At 56.6% G+C, this 19838-nt stretch overlaps 1 protein-coding gene across 8 annotated transcripts; it reads right to left on the reverse strand.

The window, feature by feature from the left end:
* Window positions 1–395: 395 nt before the first annotated feature.
* Window positions 396–19838, reverse strand: MAN2A2 (mannosidase alpha class 2A member 2). 8 transcript variants are annotated; one of them, XM_043921399.1, is made up of 25 exons: window positions 19235–19602; window positions 18745–18949; window positions 17391–17544; window positions 16594–16851; window positions 16375–16519; window positions 14204–14375; window positions 13639–13766; window positions 13251–13424; window positions 12720–12906; window positions 10329–10506; window positions 9826–10028; window positions 9453–9635; window positions 9166–9280; window positions 8869–8936; window positions 8553–8718; window positions 7824–8060; window positions 7474–7596; window positions 7066–7180; window positions 6690–6823; window positions 6377–6518; window positions 4732–4865; window positions 4351–4425; window positions 2699–2893; window positions 2357–2467; window positions 396–1627 (listed from the first exon to the last, which is right to left on the reverse strand). In XM_043921399.1, exons 3-25 carry the CDS (start codon window positions 17520–17522, stop codon window positions 1475–1477), a joined length of 3528 nt encoding a protein of 1175 aa, XP_043777334.1. In that variant the 5' UTR covers window positions 17523–17544; window positions 18745–18949; window positions 19235–19602; the 3' UTR covers window positions 396–1474. The 8 variants fall into 8 exon arrangements, with proteins under 8 accessions (XP_043777334.1, XP_043777329.1, XP_043777331.1 ...); XM_043921394.1 differs by lacking the exons at window positions 4351–4425; window positions 19235–19602 and adding an exon at window positions 19728–19838; XM_043921396.1 differs by lacking the exon at window positions 4351–4425 and having other exon boundaries at window positions 396–1532; window positions 19235–19600.

Consider the following 19838-nt stretch of genomic DNA (forward strand, 5'->3'; position numbering starts at 1 on the left):
AATTCCAAAAAATATCCAATCTCACTGGAATACACTGAATTTATAGGACGATTTGCAGAGAACGAGAATCTTTACAGAACTGTAACATGCATCGTTTGAGTCGACATACAGAATGCTCTTAATAGATCTTGAGTTGATCCTCTTGGATTGTATTGGATGGATGTTTTGAAACTTTTGCTCACCCGTCTCATCTGCCACACTGCAGGGGTTAGTAGTGCCAGAACACAGCTAAATAACTGTATGGCCTTGGTGAATCTCTGACTTTACTGGGAATGTCTGTCGTGGTTGGCTCTTTAGAATGCCACTGACTACGGGTTTCAGATGGAGACACCTTTATCTAGGTTAGGATGTTTCTTCCTAATCTTTAACTCACTAAGAGTTTAACAAGGGATGGATTTTAAATTTTACCAAATATTGTTTAATAAGGAATAGATTTTAAATTTTACCAAATGTTGTTTCAGCGTCTATAGAGACTATGATAAATTTTTCTCTAATAATCGAAGCTGCAATGAAGGCTGACGAGCAGCCACAGTGCCTCCTAATTTAGTCTATGTCTCCCTAGTTCCCCACAAAGACTTCTGTAGAAGGATGTGCAAGGAGAAGCTTCAGGCCTGCAAGGATGATGTTGGAAGCCTTCTCAAGTTGGAAGCTTCACTTTCTTTCCAGGGAAAGGAAATGTGCCGGATCAAACGCCCCTGTGATAGGAAGCGGCTCCTGGGGAGAGTGGTGGACAGCGTGCAGGAACCAGAGGAGTCAAGCAGGGTGCCCTCCCTCACCCCACAAATCAACACGCAGACCCAGTGCCCAGTCTGAGACGGGGGTTTTGGTACCTGAAGTGTCCTATGCCCTGCGGCCACGGCAGTCATGAGTCCTTCCTGCCACACGGCAGCCCCTGGCCAGGGCATGCGGGTCAGGGAGCACTTCCGAAAGGAGCTGTCACACAAACAGCCATTCCTTCTACTCCTCCACCCCACGGCTAACCCTCGGTACCCAGCCCCCTCCTCCTGGTGTTGCTCTGCTCCTGCTTGTCACATCAGGACATGTGTCCTTACACAACTACGGGACTCCCCTAGAGTCAGCTGTCGCCCACTGTGAGCCCTACGCCGGGCTGTGGCCCACTCAGCCTCCCCTGCTTCTCCTCCATCCCATTCGCGGAACAGGGTGGATGCCTGAGCCGGTGCCCCATGAAGTGGACACGCACACCCCAAAGCAGAGGCTAGCACTGCCCCCTCTTAGCAAGGGCCTTCGCTGCTGCATCTCAACGGCGCTGCCCTACCTATCCACCCAACACTGGGCCTGTGGGCTGCCCCCCTGCACAGACGCAACGATAAAGGGAAAATGAGGGCAGAGCCCAGTCTGTCATGGTTCTGAGAGGTAGATCGGGACAGGATACCGGGTGTGGCTTGTCCAACCCGATCTCGTGTGAAGAGGCCAGTCTCCGTGGATGAATCTTCCTTTCAGGCCACAAGGAGATCTAGCCCAAGCGGAGGCGGAAGGTGGCGATCTCCATGGGCTCCACGTAGACGTCAGTGCTATTGGAGGGCGAGGCCAGAGGGTACAGCAGGGTCAAGGAGGTTGGCTGCAGGAAAACCACGTCCAGGCCATGGAAGAGGCTCCCCAGGGCCACCTGTGCGGAGGGAGAAGGCACAGGGCAGTGCGGGGTGCTGACCCGCCATGTGCTGCTGCTCCTCCTCTACGTGACCTGGGTGAACCTCACGTCAGCACGGGCCCCCACACACAGCAAGCGCCTACACGCGCAGTCCGTCTGCGGAGCGCTGGAACCCCTCTATGGACTCAGGGCAGGAACCGCTGCACTGAGCCGGGAGGTTTCTGACAACGGGGACCATCTTTTCTTTTTCTTTCCACACCGTGCGAGGCTTTGCAGGATCTTAGTTTCCCAACCAGGGGTTGAACCTGGCCCACAAGAGGGAAAATGCTGAGACCTAACCACTGGACTGCCAGGGGACTGCCAGCAGGGACCATGTCTTGATTTACGTCTGAGTCACTGGCACCAGCACACAGACACATTGATCAGTGCTAGTCTTTGCTGGCTTAAACAATGACTAGAGTATGATGGCTTTTGGTTTTTAACTCCTGGTCTTTCTGTTTGCTTAACGCAGGCTCATACACGTGGAACCAAAGTTCTCTACCTGGACACCTCGTCTGGAACCGGCCCCTGCCAGGCCTCAGAGGCTTTGAAAACACATCACCAGCTTCTTCCCCTTCTCTCCATGAAGTCCTAGAGTAACCCTGCCCACCTCCCCACTGGCTGCCCGCCTCACCAAGCTCTCTGCCCGCTATTCCTGGTGCTCTGTTTCCCTGCCCTCTGCTCCCCTCCCACACTGGCCCCACTCACCTTGCCTTGGCTTGTGGTGCAGTTGAAACCCAAGTTCTTGGCCTCAAGGCCACAGTCAAAACCCTTGCGGTGTAAGAGGAGCGCGGTTTCTGCCGAGGGCAAGCCATCCTCCTGGAGACAAACACACAGGGTAGCACATGTGTGTGTGTGTGTGCGCGCGCGCGTGTGTGTGTGTGCGCGTGTGTGGGTGTGCACGTGTGGGTGTGGGGGCGGGGATGGGGCTCTGCGGGGCTCACAGGTGTGGCAGCATCACTGCCAGGAAGGCAGGGTTGGATGGAGAGGAGTCTGGGTGAGGAGAGGCAAGGTCCGCTCAGGAGATCCAGCGCTGAACCGGACACTCACCTCGGCCTGGAGCGTCCGCAGGTTGAGCAGGTGGAAGTCACAGGGCAGTGAGGAGGCCAGAGGGTGAAAAGAGCGCAAAGCGGGGCCAGGGGCCTGCCTCCTGGCCATGGGCAGGGCGAGCACAGGGGTGTTCAGGTACATGGACGTCAGGTGGCTGAGGAGGGACGGGTAGCTTGTAGAGGGGCCTTCGCGGACCTGCAAGACGGGCCGAGGTCTGGCTGAGGATGTGGCACCAGGGGAGCGGGAGGATGAAGCTCAGCCTGTCGGCTCCTGTGCAGAGAGCATCCCTGACGTGTCCGGGTACACGGGGTGCCTGACTCCAGAACCCTTCAAGTGCAGTCACTTCCTGCCTCACACAGCTTAGGACAGGTGACCTCACTAGGCCACCGCACCTCTAACTCTGGGGGCTTTTTGCTTCCTCGTGCTTCTGTCAGCAATGTCTCCTACCATGTAGACTCTCAGAGTAGGGAGAAGGGAAGACAGACAGATGGACGCTTCACCACGGAGGCTGGGCCTCTGACAGAGAAAGCCTCTGGGGCAACCCGTTTCAAGCTCGACGTGCCCTGATGCTTGAGCCCAGCAGTCTGCACCCCTTGGTCAGCTGACAGGGATGTCACACTCACAGGCCTGAGCTCAGCTTTCCTCCGTGGCAGCTACTCCTCCACGTTCTAGATTTACGTTCTTAGCATCTTCTCCCTGTTGTCCAAATCTCATCCTTCCCTCAGAGACAATCTCCATTCCCCTTGGCAGGGTCCCCATGTCCACCTCCAGTTTCTCCCTCCCAGGGCTCAGTTCAAGCCACCAACACTGCTTCCTGCTTGAACATCCTTGAAGCAGTCACCCCTGAAGACCCACCGGGTCCCCTCTGTGGGAGTGATATGCCTACAGCAGAGTCCTAACAGCATTCCTTCAGCTCAGGTGCCTCACTGGCCTCCAGGAGGAAGTCCAAAGTCTTCGCCAGGCACTCCAGGCCCATTTTGTCTGCCCCCAACCACCCTCCCTGGCAGCCCACACTGGCCACTAGAACTTTCTGAAATTGTGGAAATACACTACATCTGCACTAGGACAGCAGCTACCAACTATCTGTGGCCACTGAGCCACTTGGAATATGACTAGTTTGAAAGAAGAACTGAACCTGTTATTATATTTAGTTTTAAATACATCTAAATGGTCACACATGGCTAGTGGCTGTCACACCGGAAAGGTGGCTCTGGTCCAACTGAGTGAATTCACGGCTCTTACCCTTCACATTCTTTCTTGCCTCCCACCCCGTGCCTTGGTTCAAATGTGTAGGGCAGACCCCCGCTCATCAAAGACGCTCATGGATGACACCTCCTCCAGAAAGCTGTCCTAGATTCCACTATGTTCTCTCATTCCTCAGGACCCGTGGACATACCCATTTTCTACTTTTAATTTGCACACACAGCTCATCCCCCACCCCTACTCACGAGTCAATTCCTAGAGCGCAGAGTCAGCATCGTATGCATCTGCCGCCCTCTCAGCCCTCACAGCACAGTGAGAACCCAGCAGCTATTTGACGAGTGAGTGACCAAGCCCCAGACGGGGGATCGGGCAGCAGGCTCTGCCACCAGGGACTCCAACTCCAGCTACACATCACTAAAGCTAGTTTGACACCCGTCACTGGCCCTTACCTCTCGGTTCCTGTTCCTGCTGCTGTGAAAGATCAAGCCCCTAAACATGGCTGCCAGTTTGGAGAAAAAGCCAGGCTGGTGGGGGCAAAGAAAGCCGTGAGATGACTGGGGCAGCAGCAGAGAGGGGAAGAGGACACAGGGCGGGTGGGGAGTAAGGGATGAGCATGAGAAGGCAGACAACAGCGAGCTGTGGAGAGGGAGGCACCGGGCTGCGTGAGATGGAGCAGCAGAGCGTCAGACTCACTTCCCACCACCCCGGGATCAGGCCCTACTCTGGCTACACCTGCCCGCCGCGAGGAGGCTCCCAGGCTGGGGCTGGGACCCAGGGCCACCCGCGGGCCTAGCCTGACCTGGCTCCCGGGGGGGAGGCCCAGAACTCACCTCCCTGCCCAGGGTTCGCCGTTCCAACAGGAGGCGGAAGTGGTTGCAGGTTCTCTTGTTGTCCTTGAGCCCCTGGCCGAGGCCCCGGTTGTCGTCCTGCATCAGTCTCCGGTCCAAGATCACCTCTAGCTGGCCTGGGGGAGTTCACTGTGAGCCCCCAGCCTGCCTCCCTCGGCCCCAAACAGATGCTAGCCTCTGGAAGCAGCCCACCCAAGGCCCGAGGGGAAAGCCCAGCTGGAAGGCGAGTCACTCAGGGAACAAAGCAGCCAAGAAACTGGGCGCTGGAAGGGGCCGAGGGAAGGGCTGTGACCTGGAGGCTCACTGCCCATGTGTGTTCCAAGGCTCAGGAGCAGGGCAAGTCTGGGTGCCCAGGCAGGGACCCGTCTCTGGGCTGCCTACATGCAACAAAGTAAGCAGCAACCACAAAACCCTGTCAACCGCCATGGGAAGCTGCTGCAGAGGCCCTGACCCAGGCCAGGCTTTGTCAGATTGGGCAGACTTTGCTGTGAGTAGAACACATGCCTCCTGCCGTGGTTCTATGCAGGACAGACGCCAACTCTGCCCACCACATCCGTCAAAAGGAGGGAGCGAGAGGACAGTCAAACAGCAGGTGATCACCTCTCCTTTCCTTTAAAAATATGCCTGGGGGAGGGGCTCAAAGCGTACATATGTTGGAACGAGGATTTTTTTCCAGCACCTTTTTTTTCAAGACTCTCTCGAAGGGAGCCCATACAGAGAGCTCTACCCACCCTCCCGTATCCCTTGCCCAGACCCTGATTTCTGTACCTCCTTGGTTTTTACCCTGAGCAACCACAGAAAGACACCCCCAATCCTAAAACGGATCCCTTGCATGTAAACTGCCACCATGAACGCACTGTTTTCCGAAAGGGCAGCGGGACCGAGGTGGGACAGTCGGGTGAGTGAGGAGCCTTACAGCCGGGGTGACCGTGGGCAAAGAGGCAGCAGAGGCACCGGCCTTCCAGCAGGGTGGTCAGGTCCCCACTGTGCTCGCTGCTGGCCCCACGGAGCCTGGATCGGGCACCCTTGGCTCAGCCCCTGCACAAGCGTTCCCGCCCAAAGACGGACAGCCTGACGGCCTCAGAAGGCAGCAAGTGCCAACTGTTCACTGCACCCCGAGGACATAGGAGCCACGTGGGCTGGCCCCGTGTGGCGGCTCCAGGTCAGTCCTCTCAGGCCCTCCTTTTGATTCTCAAGACCGTCCTTCTCTGTTCTTTTGGTCATTGTCTTTTAATGACGGAAGGCAGGACGTATTTTTCTCTTTTGCTGGATAATTCATCCTAACCCTGAAGACACTGTTCCGCCTGTCCCTACCCTGTCCCTCCCAGGAGAAGGCGCACACCCACCTCAGCTGCCGATCCCCCTCAATGCCCGCTGTTTCTGGAGGGGATCCAACAAGCCACCCCCTCCCGTCACCCCCACAGCTGCCGGCACCCCCACAGCTGCCGGCACCAAGGAGAGGGGGCGACAGCGGGCGGCAGCCTTCCTGTCATCTCCCACTGGGCCTGGGGCCGACAGAGAGGGAGAGGCCCACGAGGGGACAGGCCTCGGGGGCAGGGATGGGCTTCTCAAGCTTGCCCTCTACACCTCCCCCACCACACACACACAGCGCCTGCTCCCCACTCACCATCGTGCAGGCTGGAGACGCCCAGGGCCTGGGCCGTGTGCAGCGTGAGGCGGTTCTGAGCGTCCTGGAGGTAGGCCATGACGGGCATGGGGTAGAAGTTGGCCTGCAGGGGCAGCTTCTTCAGATACCGTCGGGGCTGCACCTGTGGGCAAGGCTGGCCGATCAGGGGCGTCCCGGCCCCCTCTGGGCCCCCATCAGTCTCCGATTCCTCCTCCTCTATCAGAGCAGATCACCGCCAGGCCTGTGATACAGGCAGTAAACTGTCAAGCCCTGTGCTCCACGGGGTCTCTGGGCCCCGGGCCTGAGGCGTCACCTGAAAGCCATTGAGGTCTGTGAAGAAGGCGCCCTGGCTGTCGATGTCCGTGCGAATGCGCAGGGCCAGCTCCTTATTGACGTAGTCCCGGATGTCCACCAAGGACGACACATCCAGGGACAGCCCCTCCACCCCTGGGTGCAGGACAGAGAGAGGCTGAGTGGAGGGAGCCACAGCCAGAGAGGGTGCCCCAGGTGAGTCCCAGCACTTCCGGCCAAGCTCAACTCCACAAAGGCTAACCAACATGCCTGCTCAAACAACATGCTTTCTGGGGACAGATGTGTGAACAGACACAGACAGCAGGCAGGAGCAAGAGAGTGCCACAGCCCACGGAGCCCACACCCTCCTCCCCGTGCTCCCCATCTGCAGCGCTCACCTGGCAGGTTATACAGCCGGACCACCTGGTGAACGTGCTCGTAGCAGGCAACCACCTCTGAGAAGAAAGGGCCTTCAGTGACACGCAGCACAGGTGGGTCCCTGGGAACATAGGGCTGGGGAAAGAGCAGGGGGCAGCTGAATCCACGGCACGTGAGCAAAACAGGGAGGAGCCAGCCGCCGTCAAGCAGCAGGACTTGCTGCCAGCAGACTCTGGGCTGAGACCCCGGCCAAGCCGGGCCCAGGCCCCAGGTGGAGCTCCTTGAACCCCCACCCCCGACGGGGGCAGTGGGTGAGGCGCCCTGGCAGGCAGGGGATGCCCTGGAGAAAGGCCTGCGCCCCTCCTCCTGCCCGCCGCTCGTGAACCCTCCCAGGGCCCCCTGGGGTTTGTGGGGTGTCCTCAGGGTACCTTGGCCTCGCCGTCGGGCAGGAAGAGGTAGGCGCCGCTCTTGTCTTTGGATGAGCGGGTGCCATAGACGAGGAACTCCATGTCCACCCGCTGTTCCTGCTCCTCATCCACCCTTCGGACACTCTGCCAAGAAACACAGCCCTGACCCCTGGCCCCACACCAGCACATCAGGCCTGCCCCCTGGGAGGGCATGGACGAACTTCCCCAAGGAGCCCAGCCCTGCTTCCCTGTGCTGTCGGCTCGGGGCCGACACGGCCCACTCCCAGGTCCACTGCCAGTCAGGTGGCAGCGCTCACGGGCCGGAGGCAGCTCGCGTGACCCGCTCCGGCTCCCAGCCCCTGGCCCTTTACCTTGAGGAGCCCGGTAAGGCCTGAGAACCAGACCTGCATGTAGCGGTTGCTGAGGGCGAAGTCACTGGTGCCCGAGTCAATGACCCGGAGAGGGAATGCCTCATTCCTGCTGACGGACAGCGGCCGCCCGTGTAGGTAGACGCGCACGGAGGAGGGCAGCGTGCGGGGCCCATCCAGGCCCTGCTGCAGCTGCAGGACGCCAAGACCCAGTGCTGGCAGGCGGACAGGCAGAGACACCTGCAGGCACGGGAGGGGTGCGGGCCTTGGACACGGGCCCGGGGTTCTGGCCCAAGAGCCCGAGCAAAGCCTGCACCCACTGGCGGGGGGGCGCCTGTCACCTCTGAAAGGGCAGGTGAGGCAACCTGCCCCTCATCAAGACTTTCATGAGTCTCCAATGATACTCGAAAAACCATGAAAAGGTAACCACACATAAGATTTCAAGAAAAATCTGCTGAATTAATGAATAATGGAACGATGTAGCTGCCATCCTTCCTACTGTCACACTACAGCAAACTTCACCTTCCTTTCAAGGACATACTCAAACCCCAGGAGTGACCAAACTCCGGGCAACCCCTCTCCTCAAGACGCCAGTTCCCAACACGGGAAGTAAGAAGGCTACAAGCAGGAGGTTGGGAAGCCAGTGTCGAGAGACAGCCTGAGGCCCCAGGGAGAGGCCAAGGATCAGCACAGAGGACTGTGGCGGGGCCACACTTGCCGAGCCCCCCTCACCTGATAGACGTCAGGGACCATGTCGGTGGCAGAGCTCCAGTGCGCGCTGACCTGCACGGCCAGGGGCTGACCCTCCTCTGAAAGCACGCGCACCCGGGGTGAGCTCACCAGCAGGGACACCATGCTGAGCCGCTCCTGTTCCAGCGGGTTGAACAGCACCACGTACCTGTGAGCGGAAGGCAGGCTCACCCAGGAGGCCCCTGCTCTGGGGGAACGGGAGCAGGAACATGGCCAGGCCAGCAGTCTCTCAGAGGTGTGGTGGCAGCTGGGAGGGGTGGAGAGCCAGGGAGGGGCTTTGCCTCTGTGCCCGGCTCACCTGGGTGAGGATTCCAGCTGGATCACTGTGCGCTCTGGAAGGGCATCGTGATTTAAGCGGGTGTCATCCTGGAATTAAGTCAGGGGGAGGGAAGAACCATTGTATGGCTCAGCCTGACTCAGAGACTTGCCTCCCCAGACCCTAACCTGTCCTGATGGGGACCAGCAGCTGTGCTGGGCAGGGATCTTTCACCCCAGGACAGGGAGGGAAAAGAAGAGCAAGGCCCTTGCACCACAGCTCTCGGCCCAGGCCCGCACACCAGAGGTCCCCTCGGGCAGACACAGGAGCGGGGCTCACCATCTGCAGGAAGGGCACCTCTGGGTCAAAGTGGTAGGTCTTCTTGTCCCCTAGCACCAGGTAGTGAGCTGCGTTAATGATGACCTGCTTCAGGCTGACAAGGGAGCGCAGAAGCCTGGGAGGGCAGGCAGGAGAGTGAACAGGGGAGAGGTGACCACCGAGAGACTGTCCACCCACCTGCAGGGCGAGCCCCCAGCCGGCCAGCCCACCGACCACTCGGTGCATCCTCATATTGGGGACGGTGGGCAGCAGCATAGAGCAGATGGGGAAGAGGAGAGGGCTCCCACCTGACCCCATAGTCCACCACAACGGCCTCCTTGGCGGTGCCCGTGATGGCGTCGTGGTGCTGGAAGAGCCCCAGCGTGCGCCGTGCATCCGTCAGAAGGGCGAAGTTCGAGAGCGGGAACTGGCTGGCCAGTCCAGTGCGGCGGGCGTGAGCCACAGCCAGGCTGTACAGAATCTCTGCGCCCCTGCCCAGATAGACAAGTCGGCCTCCTGCCACACAGCTCCGCTGGGCCCACCCTCGCTCTGCAAGCCCCACGCCTCTCCCTTCCTCCCCTTCTCTGTGTCGTGGTCACCATGCCCTTCGTGTCCCCGCTCAGCCAGTCCAGCCCCTCCTTGAACCCGTCTCCCTCCAGCCTGGCAGCAGGGCCATCTCACCGCAGATGCGCTTCCAGGACGCGGTCCAGGTTCTTGTAGAAAGGCCGTGAGGTGTAATAGCCTGTCCAGTAGTGGTCCTCCCGGTCAGCGTAGGAGAAGAAATCCCCGCTCAGCACGGGGAAACCTGGAGGCCGAGCCCCCGGCTCCACCCCTGTCCTCTTGTAGAGAGCGTCAAAATAGTCGGAGAGGGTGCCAAACTGGGCCTGTGGGGACCCCAAAACCCCCTTCCATCAGCTCCAGAGTCTTCTGGGAATTCTGGCTCCCCGCCACAGCTGGGGGTGAGGGGGAGCAATCTGGTCTATGCAGAGGGTAGTCCCTGTGTAGCCTGGACCTCACAGAAGCTGGGGAGCCTGGGAAAGAATTGTGACAAAGAAGGAAAAACACACCCAAGAACTGTGAATGCACCCCTGCTCTGGAGTGGTATGGGGGAGCAGCAGACCTCACAGGAGCGGCTGGGCTGCAGCCCCGCCGAGGCCCCCTCCCAGCTCAGTGTCCCCTCACACCTGCACGTGGAGGTCAGGCTTGCTGTTGAGGAAGTCGAAGAGCCGCTGGTAGTTGAAGAACTGGGCGTCCCACTCCTGGGGCTTGTCATAGCGGAAATCATCGCCCAGCGGCACCAGGAGCACGTTGCTCCGGAAGAGCCGGGACTTCTTTCTGTACTGGTCCAGGAGCAGGCCTGCCCTGCGGGTGGGCAGGGGAACCGGATCACACGGAGCCTTATCACCGGATCCTGAGGGGGGCCAGCCTGAGAGGCGCCCCCTCATACACCCGTCACGGACTCACTCGGCTGGTGGGTAGGAAACCCAGCTCCAGGGAGCCTGGGGCTCTCTGGGCAACTAGTGAGTTCTCCCCGAGGCACGGCTTCAGTTCCCTGGCCCCAGTTCTACCCTGCACGCCGCACAGAACAAGTAAGTCCTCCATGCCCATGTCGGTCCCTCAGACAATCAAGATGTGCAAGTGTGCCCCTGGGCTTCCTCATCAGGCTCTGCAATCCCCGCTCTTCCATCCCCACTCTTCCGTCTCTCTGGTTCCTACAGAGCAGCTGGGAACCCACTCACCGGCAGATCTCTGATGAGCCCATCAGCCACATCCCAGAGTGCAGGGCCCAGCACTGACCATGCAAGCCCAGGGGAAGGCAGGCCACACTCCCGGCATGGCCAGAGTGGCCGTGTGTTCACAAAGGCCTGTTGGGCAGCCCCTACTCTCACCCCACGGTGCTGAGGTTAGGGATCATGTTTTCTGTGCATGCGGCCCAGCAGACCTTTTCTCATCCTGAACTTTCCTATCCTGTTTACGGACGCTAAGGGTTGAACCTTACAGTTATATCTAATACGAATAAAAATCTTATCTGGTTGGATTCAGCCCACATTTCAACCTCTTGAGATCTTCTGGGATCCTGACTCTGACACTCCAGCTTTACTCTGGCACCAGCCAGTGATGCGGCACGGCCCTGGAGTGAAGAGCCCCGGCTCGGGCTGGGTGACACCAACGCCGGCTGTGCATGCACTAGCTTGGGCAACTTACTGAACCTCTCTGGGCCTCAGTTTCTATCAAATGAGGATGACATCAGTACCCACTATCACAGTATTGTGAGATTTGTTAAACACTTAAAATAGTGCCTGGCACATAGTAGTAACTATATACAAACATGTTATTTTCTTTTTCATCCCAATCACTAATATAGTCAATTGAAAAACAGAGCCCTGTCGCATTAAAGCCTCTCTTCTTAGACAAGTCTGGTAAGTGGCATGTTGTGTGTGTCACAGTTCAACCAGCCACTAATGTGCTTGGTCCAGTTTGTTCTTTGCCATCTTGTTCTCAAGGAAGTGAAGTGAAGTTGCTCAGTCATGTCCGACTCTTTGCGACCCCATGGACTGTAGCCCAGGCTCCTCTATCCATGGAATTTTCCAGGCAAGAGTACTGGAGTGGGTTACCATTTCCTTCTTCAGGGGATCTTCCTAACCCAGGGATCAAACCCGGGTCTCCCACACTGCAGGCAGATGCTTTACCATCTAAGGACTCCTCAAATGCTACCTTCCCCTAATTTATCAGCCCTGTAAGGCTTTTAAAGGAGAAAATGAGACTATCTCCCATGACTTGCTCTGTAAACCTTGCCTGGCCTTAAATCACAGCTGCGGCTCCAAGAAAAAGTGTGCCTTAAAAGCCCAAGGTTTTTACTTGAAAGCAGCATTTAGATTTTTGGATTCTAGAAACAAAAGACTACTTTCTTTTGCTTTTGGTCACATGTTTCACCTCTTGGACGTCAAGGAAACTGGAGTATTGCAACACAAAAACCAGTTCAACTTGTTACATTCTTAAGGCCAGTCCAGTTCTGGCTGAATCATTGTTTAGGTCTCTCTTAACCCACCTTTTCCTGGGGGAGCCATTTCAGCAATACCTTTAGGGGTCCCCAAGGATTTTCTCAAAGGGAATGGGTTTGTTTTCTGTGGGGCAGGACAGAATGTGCATCTGAATGAGATTACAGGTGCACGGAGCCTGAGGATCCTGGCGGACTTCAAGCCAAGGCAGGAGGCCTGAGATTAATGAAGGCACAGCAGGCTGAAGGCTGGAAGGCGCTGCACTAACTTGAGAATCATTTGCCTCTGAGGCAGTCCACTGGCTCCAACATTAGTTTATAAGGACACTGGAAAACACACTCATTTGGGAAAATAAAGCCCTTCTGGAGAAGGTGGTTCCTTACAGCCACTCTGGTTTTTCAGGAAAATGCACTAAAAGATTTGTCACTGAAAGGGCTGTGGGCCTGAACTCACCAGCCAACCCTGCCCCCATTTGATGAACGTGGAACCTGAAGCCCCGCCTTGCAGCACAGCCCAGACGTGTCTGCAGAGGGGGAACGGCACCACCACACCCAGTCCAGGGCTGGCAGCAAGTACCTCTCGGCCACATTGGCCTCCGTGATAGCCCGGGGTGGCACCTTCCAAGGGCAGCTGATACGCCCACCAGGCAAGCGCTTGAAATCAAACTGGCAGCAGATTTTGGGATCCGGGCCACACGTATGCGGGACATCGTAGCTGTAGAAAGGCATCATGTGGCAGAAGATGTCTGTGCTGGCGTCCGAGTCTACAGAAGACACGCCAAAGAGTCAGGTCCTGGAGCTGGGCTCAGGGAAGCCGGCGGGGGAGGTAACTACTCCAGCTAAAGGCGGGAACTACACTCAAGGCTACGAGAACATGCTGGCCAGGGTCAGGATCAGGGAGGGCAGGGGAGCCCATGGCTCCTCTAGGGGACAGACAGGCTCCGCAGCGGCCAGGGATATCAATGCGATCCCCCACCTAACCTAAAGGCTAGCACTTCTGATGGTCTACCCCAATGCTCTGAAGGACTGGTGGATCTTATTTCTGAAACCCCTGCCCTTCCCCCGGGAGAACTACCACTGCGACCCCCTCCACCCTACCTGGCCTTACCCCAGGTCTGCCTCCACATGAACTCCAGGCTGTGGCTGGCGGCGAAGTGCTTCTTGATGGCATAGTGCACCCTCTGAATCAGCATGCTGGTCAGGTTGGCACGGCGCAGCAGGTAAGGCATGGTGGGGCTGTACCCAAAGGGGTCCACCGCCCAGCCTGAGCGCGGGGTTGCACCTGGGCAGGGGCACAGAAGTCAGAGGCCTGAATGCCCCAGGGCCTGGCCACCGGGTCCTTGGCCCCACAGCCCCTCCTGCCATCACCCTGCAACCATGCTGGTGCAATCAGCCTTGAAAGGAAGCATCCCCTGCCCACCCCGGGCCTTATAGCCCCACTGCTGTCCTCTGGCCCAGTGACAGGGGCAGACTCCGGCTCCTGAGCCCGGACTCACCCAGGTTCTTCTCCAGCCACTGGTGGCCCTCGATGAGCTGGTCAATCAATGCAAAATAGTGGGAGTTGGCCTCGTCCGGCATCACCCAGCCTCCTGTTGCAATCTCCAGCTGCCCGTTTCCCACCAGCCTGCAGTTAAGGGCGCACACTCAGCATGGGGTAGAGACCCTCTGCCCAGTCCTGCCAACCAGAGGAGGGGACCTGTATGCACTGGCCTCACTGAGCCAGTTGACCTGAACCCAGGACCAACCACGGGAATAGACACGCGCCCTCCTCCCCCCAGCCAACCTCCAGCTGTACTGGCTCTGTTCCTGCCTGGACTCGGTCTGCACTTCCAGGGCCAGGCCCTACAGTTTCTCTTCCCTGGGCTCACACTACTGCGATTTTTCCTAATACTAGTGACCCTCGAATCCGTTCCTGCCTCCTCGTCCCTGGTCCCGCTACCATCACACCTCATCTCTGCTCTGTCTCCTCCTGCCTCTCCCTGGCACCCACAGCTCCAGGAAAGGACTTCACACCCATCTGAGGACCCAGAGGGCCTTCCCGCCTCCCCAGTGGGCACTGGCCTTCGGACTGCTGCTCTCTTTTGGGCACTGATGTTGTCCCACCACTTGGCGAAGAAGGAGACTTCTGCCCAGATGAAGCGCCGCCGGGGGTCCTCCTGCAGCTTGGACACCATGTTGTTGAGGATGTGTTGGGTCTGTTCTGTGTAGTACTTGTCAAAGGTCTTGAGCCAGCCTGGGGGAGCCAACAAAGGGTCCCCTGAGGATGCCACCATCTTCTCCAACTGTCCCTCCCTTACCTTTGCCACCAGAAAGTCCACCCAAGCCAAAGCAATCTTGAGAAAGAAAAATGGGACTGGAGCAATCAGGTTCCCTGACGTCAGACTACACTACAAAGCTACAGTAATCAAAACAGTATGGTATGAGCACAAAACCAGAAATCAATAGAGTAGGATAGAAAGCCCACAGATAAACCCACACACCTATGGTCACCTAACCTATGACAAACGGGGTAAGAATATACAATGGAGACTAGACAGTCTCTTCAGTAAGTGGTGCTGGGAAAAGTGGACAGCTACATGTAAAAGAATGAAATCAGAACATTAGCTAACACCATACACAAAATAAACTCAAAATGGATTAAAGACCTAAACCTAAGACCAGATACTATATACAGCTCTTAGAGGAAAATGTAGGCAGAACTCTCTGACATAAATCACATCTTTTTTGATCCACCTCTTAGAGTAATGAAACTAAAAACAAAAATAAGCAAATGGGGCCTAATTAAACTTAAAGGCTTTTGCACAGTAAAGGAAACTATACACAAAACAAAAAGACAACCAACAGAAGAAAATATTTGCAAATGAATCAACCAACAAGGGATTAATCTCCAAAATAAACAACTCATGCAGCTCAATGTCAAAAAAATAAACAACCTGATTAAAAAAAAGGGGCAGAAAACCTCAATAGACATTTCTCCAAAGATATACAGACAGCAGCCAAAAAGCATGTGAAAAAGTACTCAACACTGTTAACTAGTAAAGAAATGCAAATAAAAACTACAATGAAGTTATCACTTCACACCAGTCAGAATTCCCATCAACAAAAAGTCTACAAATGCTAGATAGGGTGTGGAGAAAGGGAGCCCTTCTACACTGTTGGTGGGAATATAAACTCATACAACCATTATGGAGAGCAGCACGGAAGTTCCTTAAAAAAAACTAAATATAGAACTATTGTATGATTCAGCAATCCCACTCCTGGGCATATGCTTGGAGAAAACCAGAATTCAAAAAGACACACACACCCCAATGTTCACTGCAGCACGATTTACATTAACCAAGACATGGAAGCAACCTAAATGTCCGTCGACAGAGGAGTGCATAAAAAGGATGTGGTGTATACATACAGTGGAATATTAGTCATAAAAAAGAATGAAAGAAATACCATTTGCAGCAACTTGGATGGACCTAAAGACTGTCATACTGAGTGAAGTTAAGTCAGACTGAGAAAAACAAATATCATATGATACTGCTTACATATGGAATCTAAAAAAATGGTACAAATGAATTTATTTAGAAAACAGAAAACAGACCCACACGCATATAAAACAAACTTATGGTTACCAGGAGAAAGAGGGGAGAGGAATAAATTGACATAAACACACTACTATATATATAAAATAGATAGCTAATAAGGACCTACTGTATAGCATAGGGAACTCAATACTCTGAAATGACCTATAAAAGAAAAGAATCTATGAAAGAGTATACATATGTATAAATGGTTCACTTTGCGGTACACCTGAAACTAACAGAACATTGTAAATCAACTATATTCCAATTAAAAAAATAAAATAAACAGGGCTTCTCTGGTGTCTCAGCGGTAAAGAATCTGCCTGCCAATGCAGGAGAGATGGGTTCAATCTCTGGTCCAGGATGATCCCACATGCCTCGGGACAACTAAGCCCACGTACCACAGCTCCTGAGCCTGTGCCCTAGAGCGTGGGAGCAGCAACTACTGAGCCCGGATGCTCTAGAGCCTCCTGTGCTTTGCAACAAGAGAAGTCACCACAATGAGAAGCCCTCACATCACAACTAGACAGTAGCCCACGCTTGCCACACCTAGAGAAAAGCTCACCTGGCAACAAAGACCCAGCGCAGCCACACAAACAAATTTAACAAAAAAGAAAAAGCTCTCTGCTTGGTCCCGGGGTCTGCCGGGCACTCACGTACCCGGGTCATTGTGAGAGTGGGGGACCACGAACACCTGCAGGCTTTCGGTGTCCCAGTCGCGGGGGCTGTAAGAGATGTCGAAGCCTTGCTTCCACACGCCGCCATCCACGTTGTCAAACGGTAACTCCTCTGACACAGTCAGCATCTGCCAGGCAGGAGGACAGCAGCTCAGGGCCCCGGCCACAGCCACTGGGGGTCCCTGCCGGCTCTGACTCTTACCTGCAGCTCTGGCTTCTGGCCGCGGCCCCCCAAGGCAAACTGGCAGTCTTGAGGGGAGATGGAGAAGAAGCTGGGCCGGGGCTCTGGCGGCACCACCCAGGAGCCGTTGGCCACATAGTAGGGCACCAGGGCGGGTGGGCCCTCCACGTTGGCTGTCAGCTCTAGCACAGAGTCCTTGATGTGGCTGATGATCTCATGGTTCTCCTCCAACAGCTGCTCCAGCTGTTCAATGCGGTTCTGCAGCACAGATATCTGACTCTGCCCCCAAAAAAGCAGAAAGCAGTCACCCCCGGCTCCCTATGTTACAAGGAAGATCACTGCATGCGGCTCACCGCCTGAGGCCTAACTATGATCCTTCCTTCCCTAATCAAAGGCAGGACCAGGAGCCTAAAGGGCCAGAAGGTGATGGGTGTGGTTCGAATCACTACTGAGGACTGCAGCCCACTTGGGCTGGGAGTATCCTCACTCTAGCTCATGGATGGCAAGGATTTCACCTCCCATGCCTATTCTCGACAATCGTGTTGCCTACCTGGAGCACCGTGCTGACAAGGACTGCACCGGGGCTTAGTGGGAGGGAAAGCTGCAACCCACGAGCAATGTCTGCCAAGAATTCAGGCGGACAGAGCAGCAGTACCCAGTGCCATTTTTCCTCTCTCCTTTCTTTTTTGCCATCATTGCCTACAGCTTTCTAGAAAAATCTGCCTGTTGACCTGGGCTGCCATGACTCTCCAGCTGGGGCAATAACCTGATCCTGGATAATTTACGCATGCAGAGATTAGCAGCCAGGACTGACTCACCCGGGGGAAGTTCCCACCGTTCTGGTGTCGAGCAGGATCATGTTGTACTCGGTCCAACATGAGGTAGAGCGAGAAGACAGCCACGCAGAAGATAGCAGCCCCACACACAGTCACCTGCTTTTTCAGCTTCATACTGGCTTCCACACACACCTGGCTGGAGGGACATCAGATGTAGCTCTGGCAAGCAAAAATCCCTTGGTGGTCTTTCCACCAAATGTCCCAATGAGTTCCTGCTCCTGAGGAATACCAATCTGCCTGACTCCAAAGACACAAAAGCTTCTAGAGCTCTGTGATAACCTGGCAGGGCGGAAGGGGGAGGTAGCTGGAAGGGAGGTTCAAGAGGGAGGTGACATGTGTATACTTATGGCTAACTCCTGTTGACTCACTGACTCAATGGACATGAGTTTGAGCAAACTCCTGGAAATAGTGAAGGACAGGGAAGCCTGCCATCCTGCAGTCCACAGGGTCACAAAGAGTCGGACACAACTTAGAGACTGAACAATTCCTGTGATGGCAGAAATCAACAAGACTGTAAAGCAATTATCCTTCAATTAAAAATTTTTTAAAATATGGGAGATATACATTAAAAAGAGAAAAGAAAGCTTCTAAGCACAGACTCCTAACACTGGCTATGGACCCAACCTGGATTGTATTCTCCGGGCTGATACAGAAAGCACTAGTAAGACTAAGCACATTTGAGGCCAGTCCTGCCTGGTCATGGTAGCAGCTCTGTCCCCAGGGTGGATGTGACACTCTCTCCCACGTGGATGCCATTAAAAAGCAACCGGATCACAAAACTTTCCAGCTGTGACTCCTGAGCTAGCCATACAACTTCTTGTTATAACCAGCCGCCCACAGAGCTTTCCTACAAGAAAGACACAGCCAGTGAAAGGAGGCGGGTGTCCAGGCGCCCTGGCCATGAGTCTCTAATTTCAGAGGAATAAACTGGTATCTATTTTGATTTAAAGGATACAGTCAAAGCTCCAAGAGACTAACAAGAAAGCCTTTCTCCCTGCCTGCTTGGATCAGACTGGTACTCACCAAAAACACTGCCTGGCACAGCTCCTCTCTTATTCAGGAATACAGAATGAATTAAAAAAAAAAAAAAAGCCAAACAAAGAAGCAGCAGCAGCCACGGCTTATGTTTCTAACAGAAAGTCCTCTCCCTGTTCTAATTGCGACAGTGGGCAACTTTCAGCCTCTGCTTACAGAGCATTGAGGGGACCCCCTCGGAAGCCCGGGGTGATGGATGTCGAAGATCCCCTGGGTGGGGAGAAGCTAGGCACAGCTGCGGGGCTGTGGGGCAACTTGAGAGCATCAGCGCCCTCCACCACCGCCCGCGGCCCGCACTTGCCTGCGGGGCTGAGAGAGACCTCTAGCCGCCAGGCGAGCGGGGGCGGGAGCGGCCGCTCCAGAGCCTTCCTCCAACCCTGGGGCTGAGACGCTCTGTCGCCTCGGCAGCGTTGTGCCCTACTTAGCACGATCTGATTCCGCTCAGGAGCCTCCGGGCAATATTTTTAGCCCTGGTAGGCTGGGTCCAGGCCACAGGAGGTGGAGAGCTGGGGAGAGAAAGTGGGATCACCGAGGGGGACCGGCACCTGCCGCCGGGTCTTCGGCCACTGGCCGGCCCGCCCGCCTGCCGCCCGCAGCCCCCTCCCGGCGCTCCCAGCCCACGGCGCTCCGAGGCTCGGCCGGGCGCAGGACCGCAAGGGCCACTGTCCGGTGAGGAGGCCGGAGACACCTCCGACACCGAAGCACCATCACCGTATGCACTCCTGACGCCCACGGCCGACCTCGGCCGGGGCCGCCGCCGGAGCCCCGTCCGCGCCCGCCCAGCGCGTTACCGTCCGCGGTGGGCCTCCGCGCCGCCCTGGGCCCCGCCGGCCGCGCTGCGCGCCCTCACACCCCCGGGGCCAGCGGCCCGCGCGGAAGCAGCGACGCAGGCGAAGGCGGGCGTCTGCCCTCCGGTCGTTCCCAGAGGGGCCCGACTGCCCGGGCCCCGGGCTTCCCCTCTCACGGCCGCCGGGCCGAGCGGCGTGCGGGGCGGGGACAGCCTTGCCGAGCCCCCGCGCCGCCCCGGCCCCGCCTGCGCGCCCCAGCCCCGCCGCCGCCTGTGGTGCGCCCCGCCGAGCCGGGCCAGTCGGGCCACGCGCGGTCCTCGCTCGGCTCCCGCCGGCCGGCCCGGACGCTTCCGGTGCGGTCTACGCCGTGACCCCCGGCGCCGGCAGAGGGTCCGCAGTGCGCAGCCGCAGCCCGGACCCCGGCCTCGGCGCGCCGCGGAGCCGCGAGGACGGGCGCGTGACTTGATGTTCTCTGACTCTTCCTAAATGTCAGCACCTGAACTACCAGTAGCAGAAACAGTCCTCCTCCATTTCACCAATCGAAGGGTGGAGTGCGTTTTCCGGCCCCCTCTCAGCTCTGGTGTAGGTATCCTTCCCTTGATGCAAT

This window comes from Cervus elaphus, chromosome 13 (assembly GCF_910594005.1).
Source record: "Cervus elaphus chromosome 13, mCerEla1.1, whole genome shotgun sequence".
NCBI classification, from domain to species: domain Eukaryota; kingdom Metazoa; phylum Chordata; class Mammalia; order Artiodactyla; family Cervidae; genus Cervus; species Cervus elaphus.

Coding starts and splice junctions, on each gene's coding strand:
- MAN2A2 (XM_043921399.1), bottom strand. CDS start 17,522: ATGAAGCTGAAAAAGCAGGTGACTGTGTGTGGGGCTGCTATCTTCTGC. Junction 10,029..10,328: donor AGCCTGACCTCCACGTGCAG/GTGTGAGGGGAC, acceptor GGGTCCCCACAG/GCCCAGTTTGGCACCCTCTC. Junction 6,824..7,065: donor CCGGCTGTATAACCTGCCAG/GTGAGCGCTGCA, acceptor TCCTGCACCCAG/GGGTGGAGGGGCTGTCCCTG.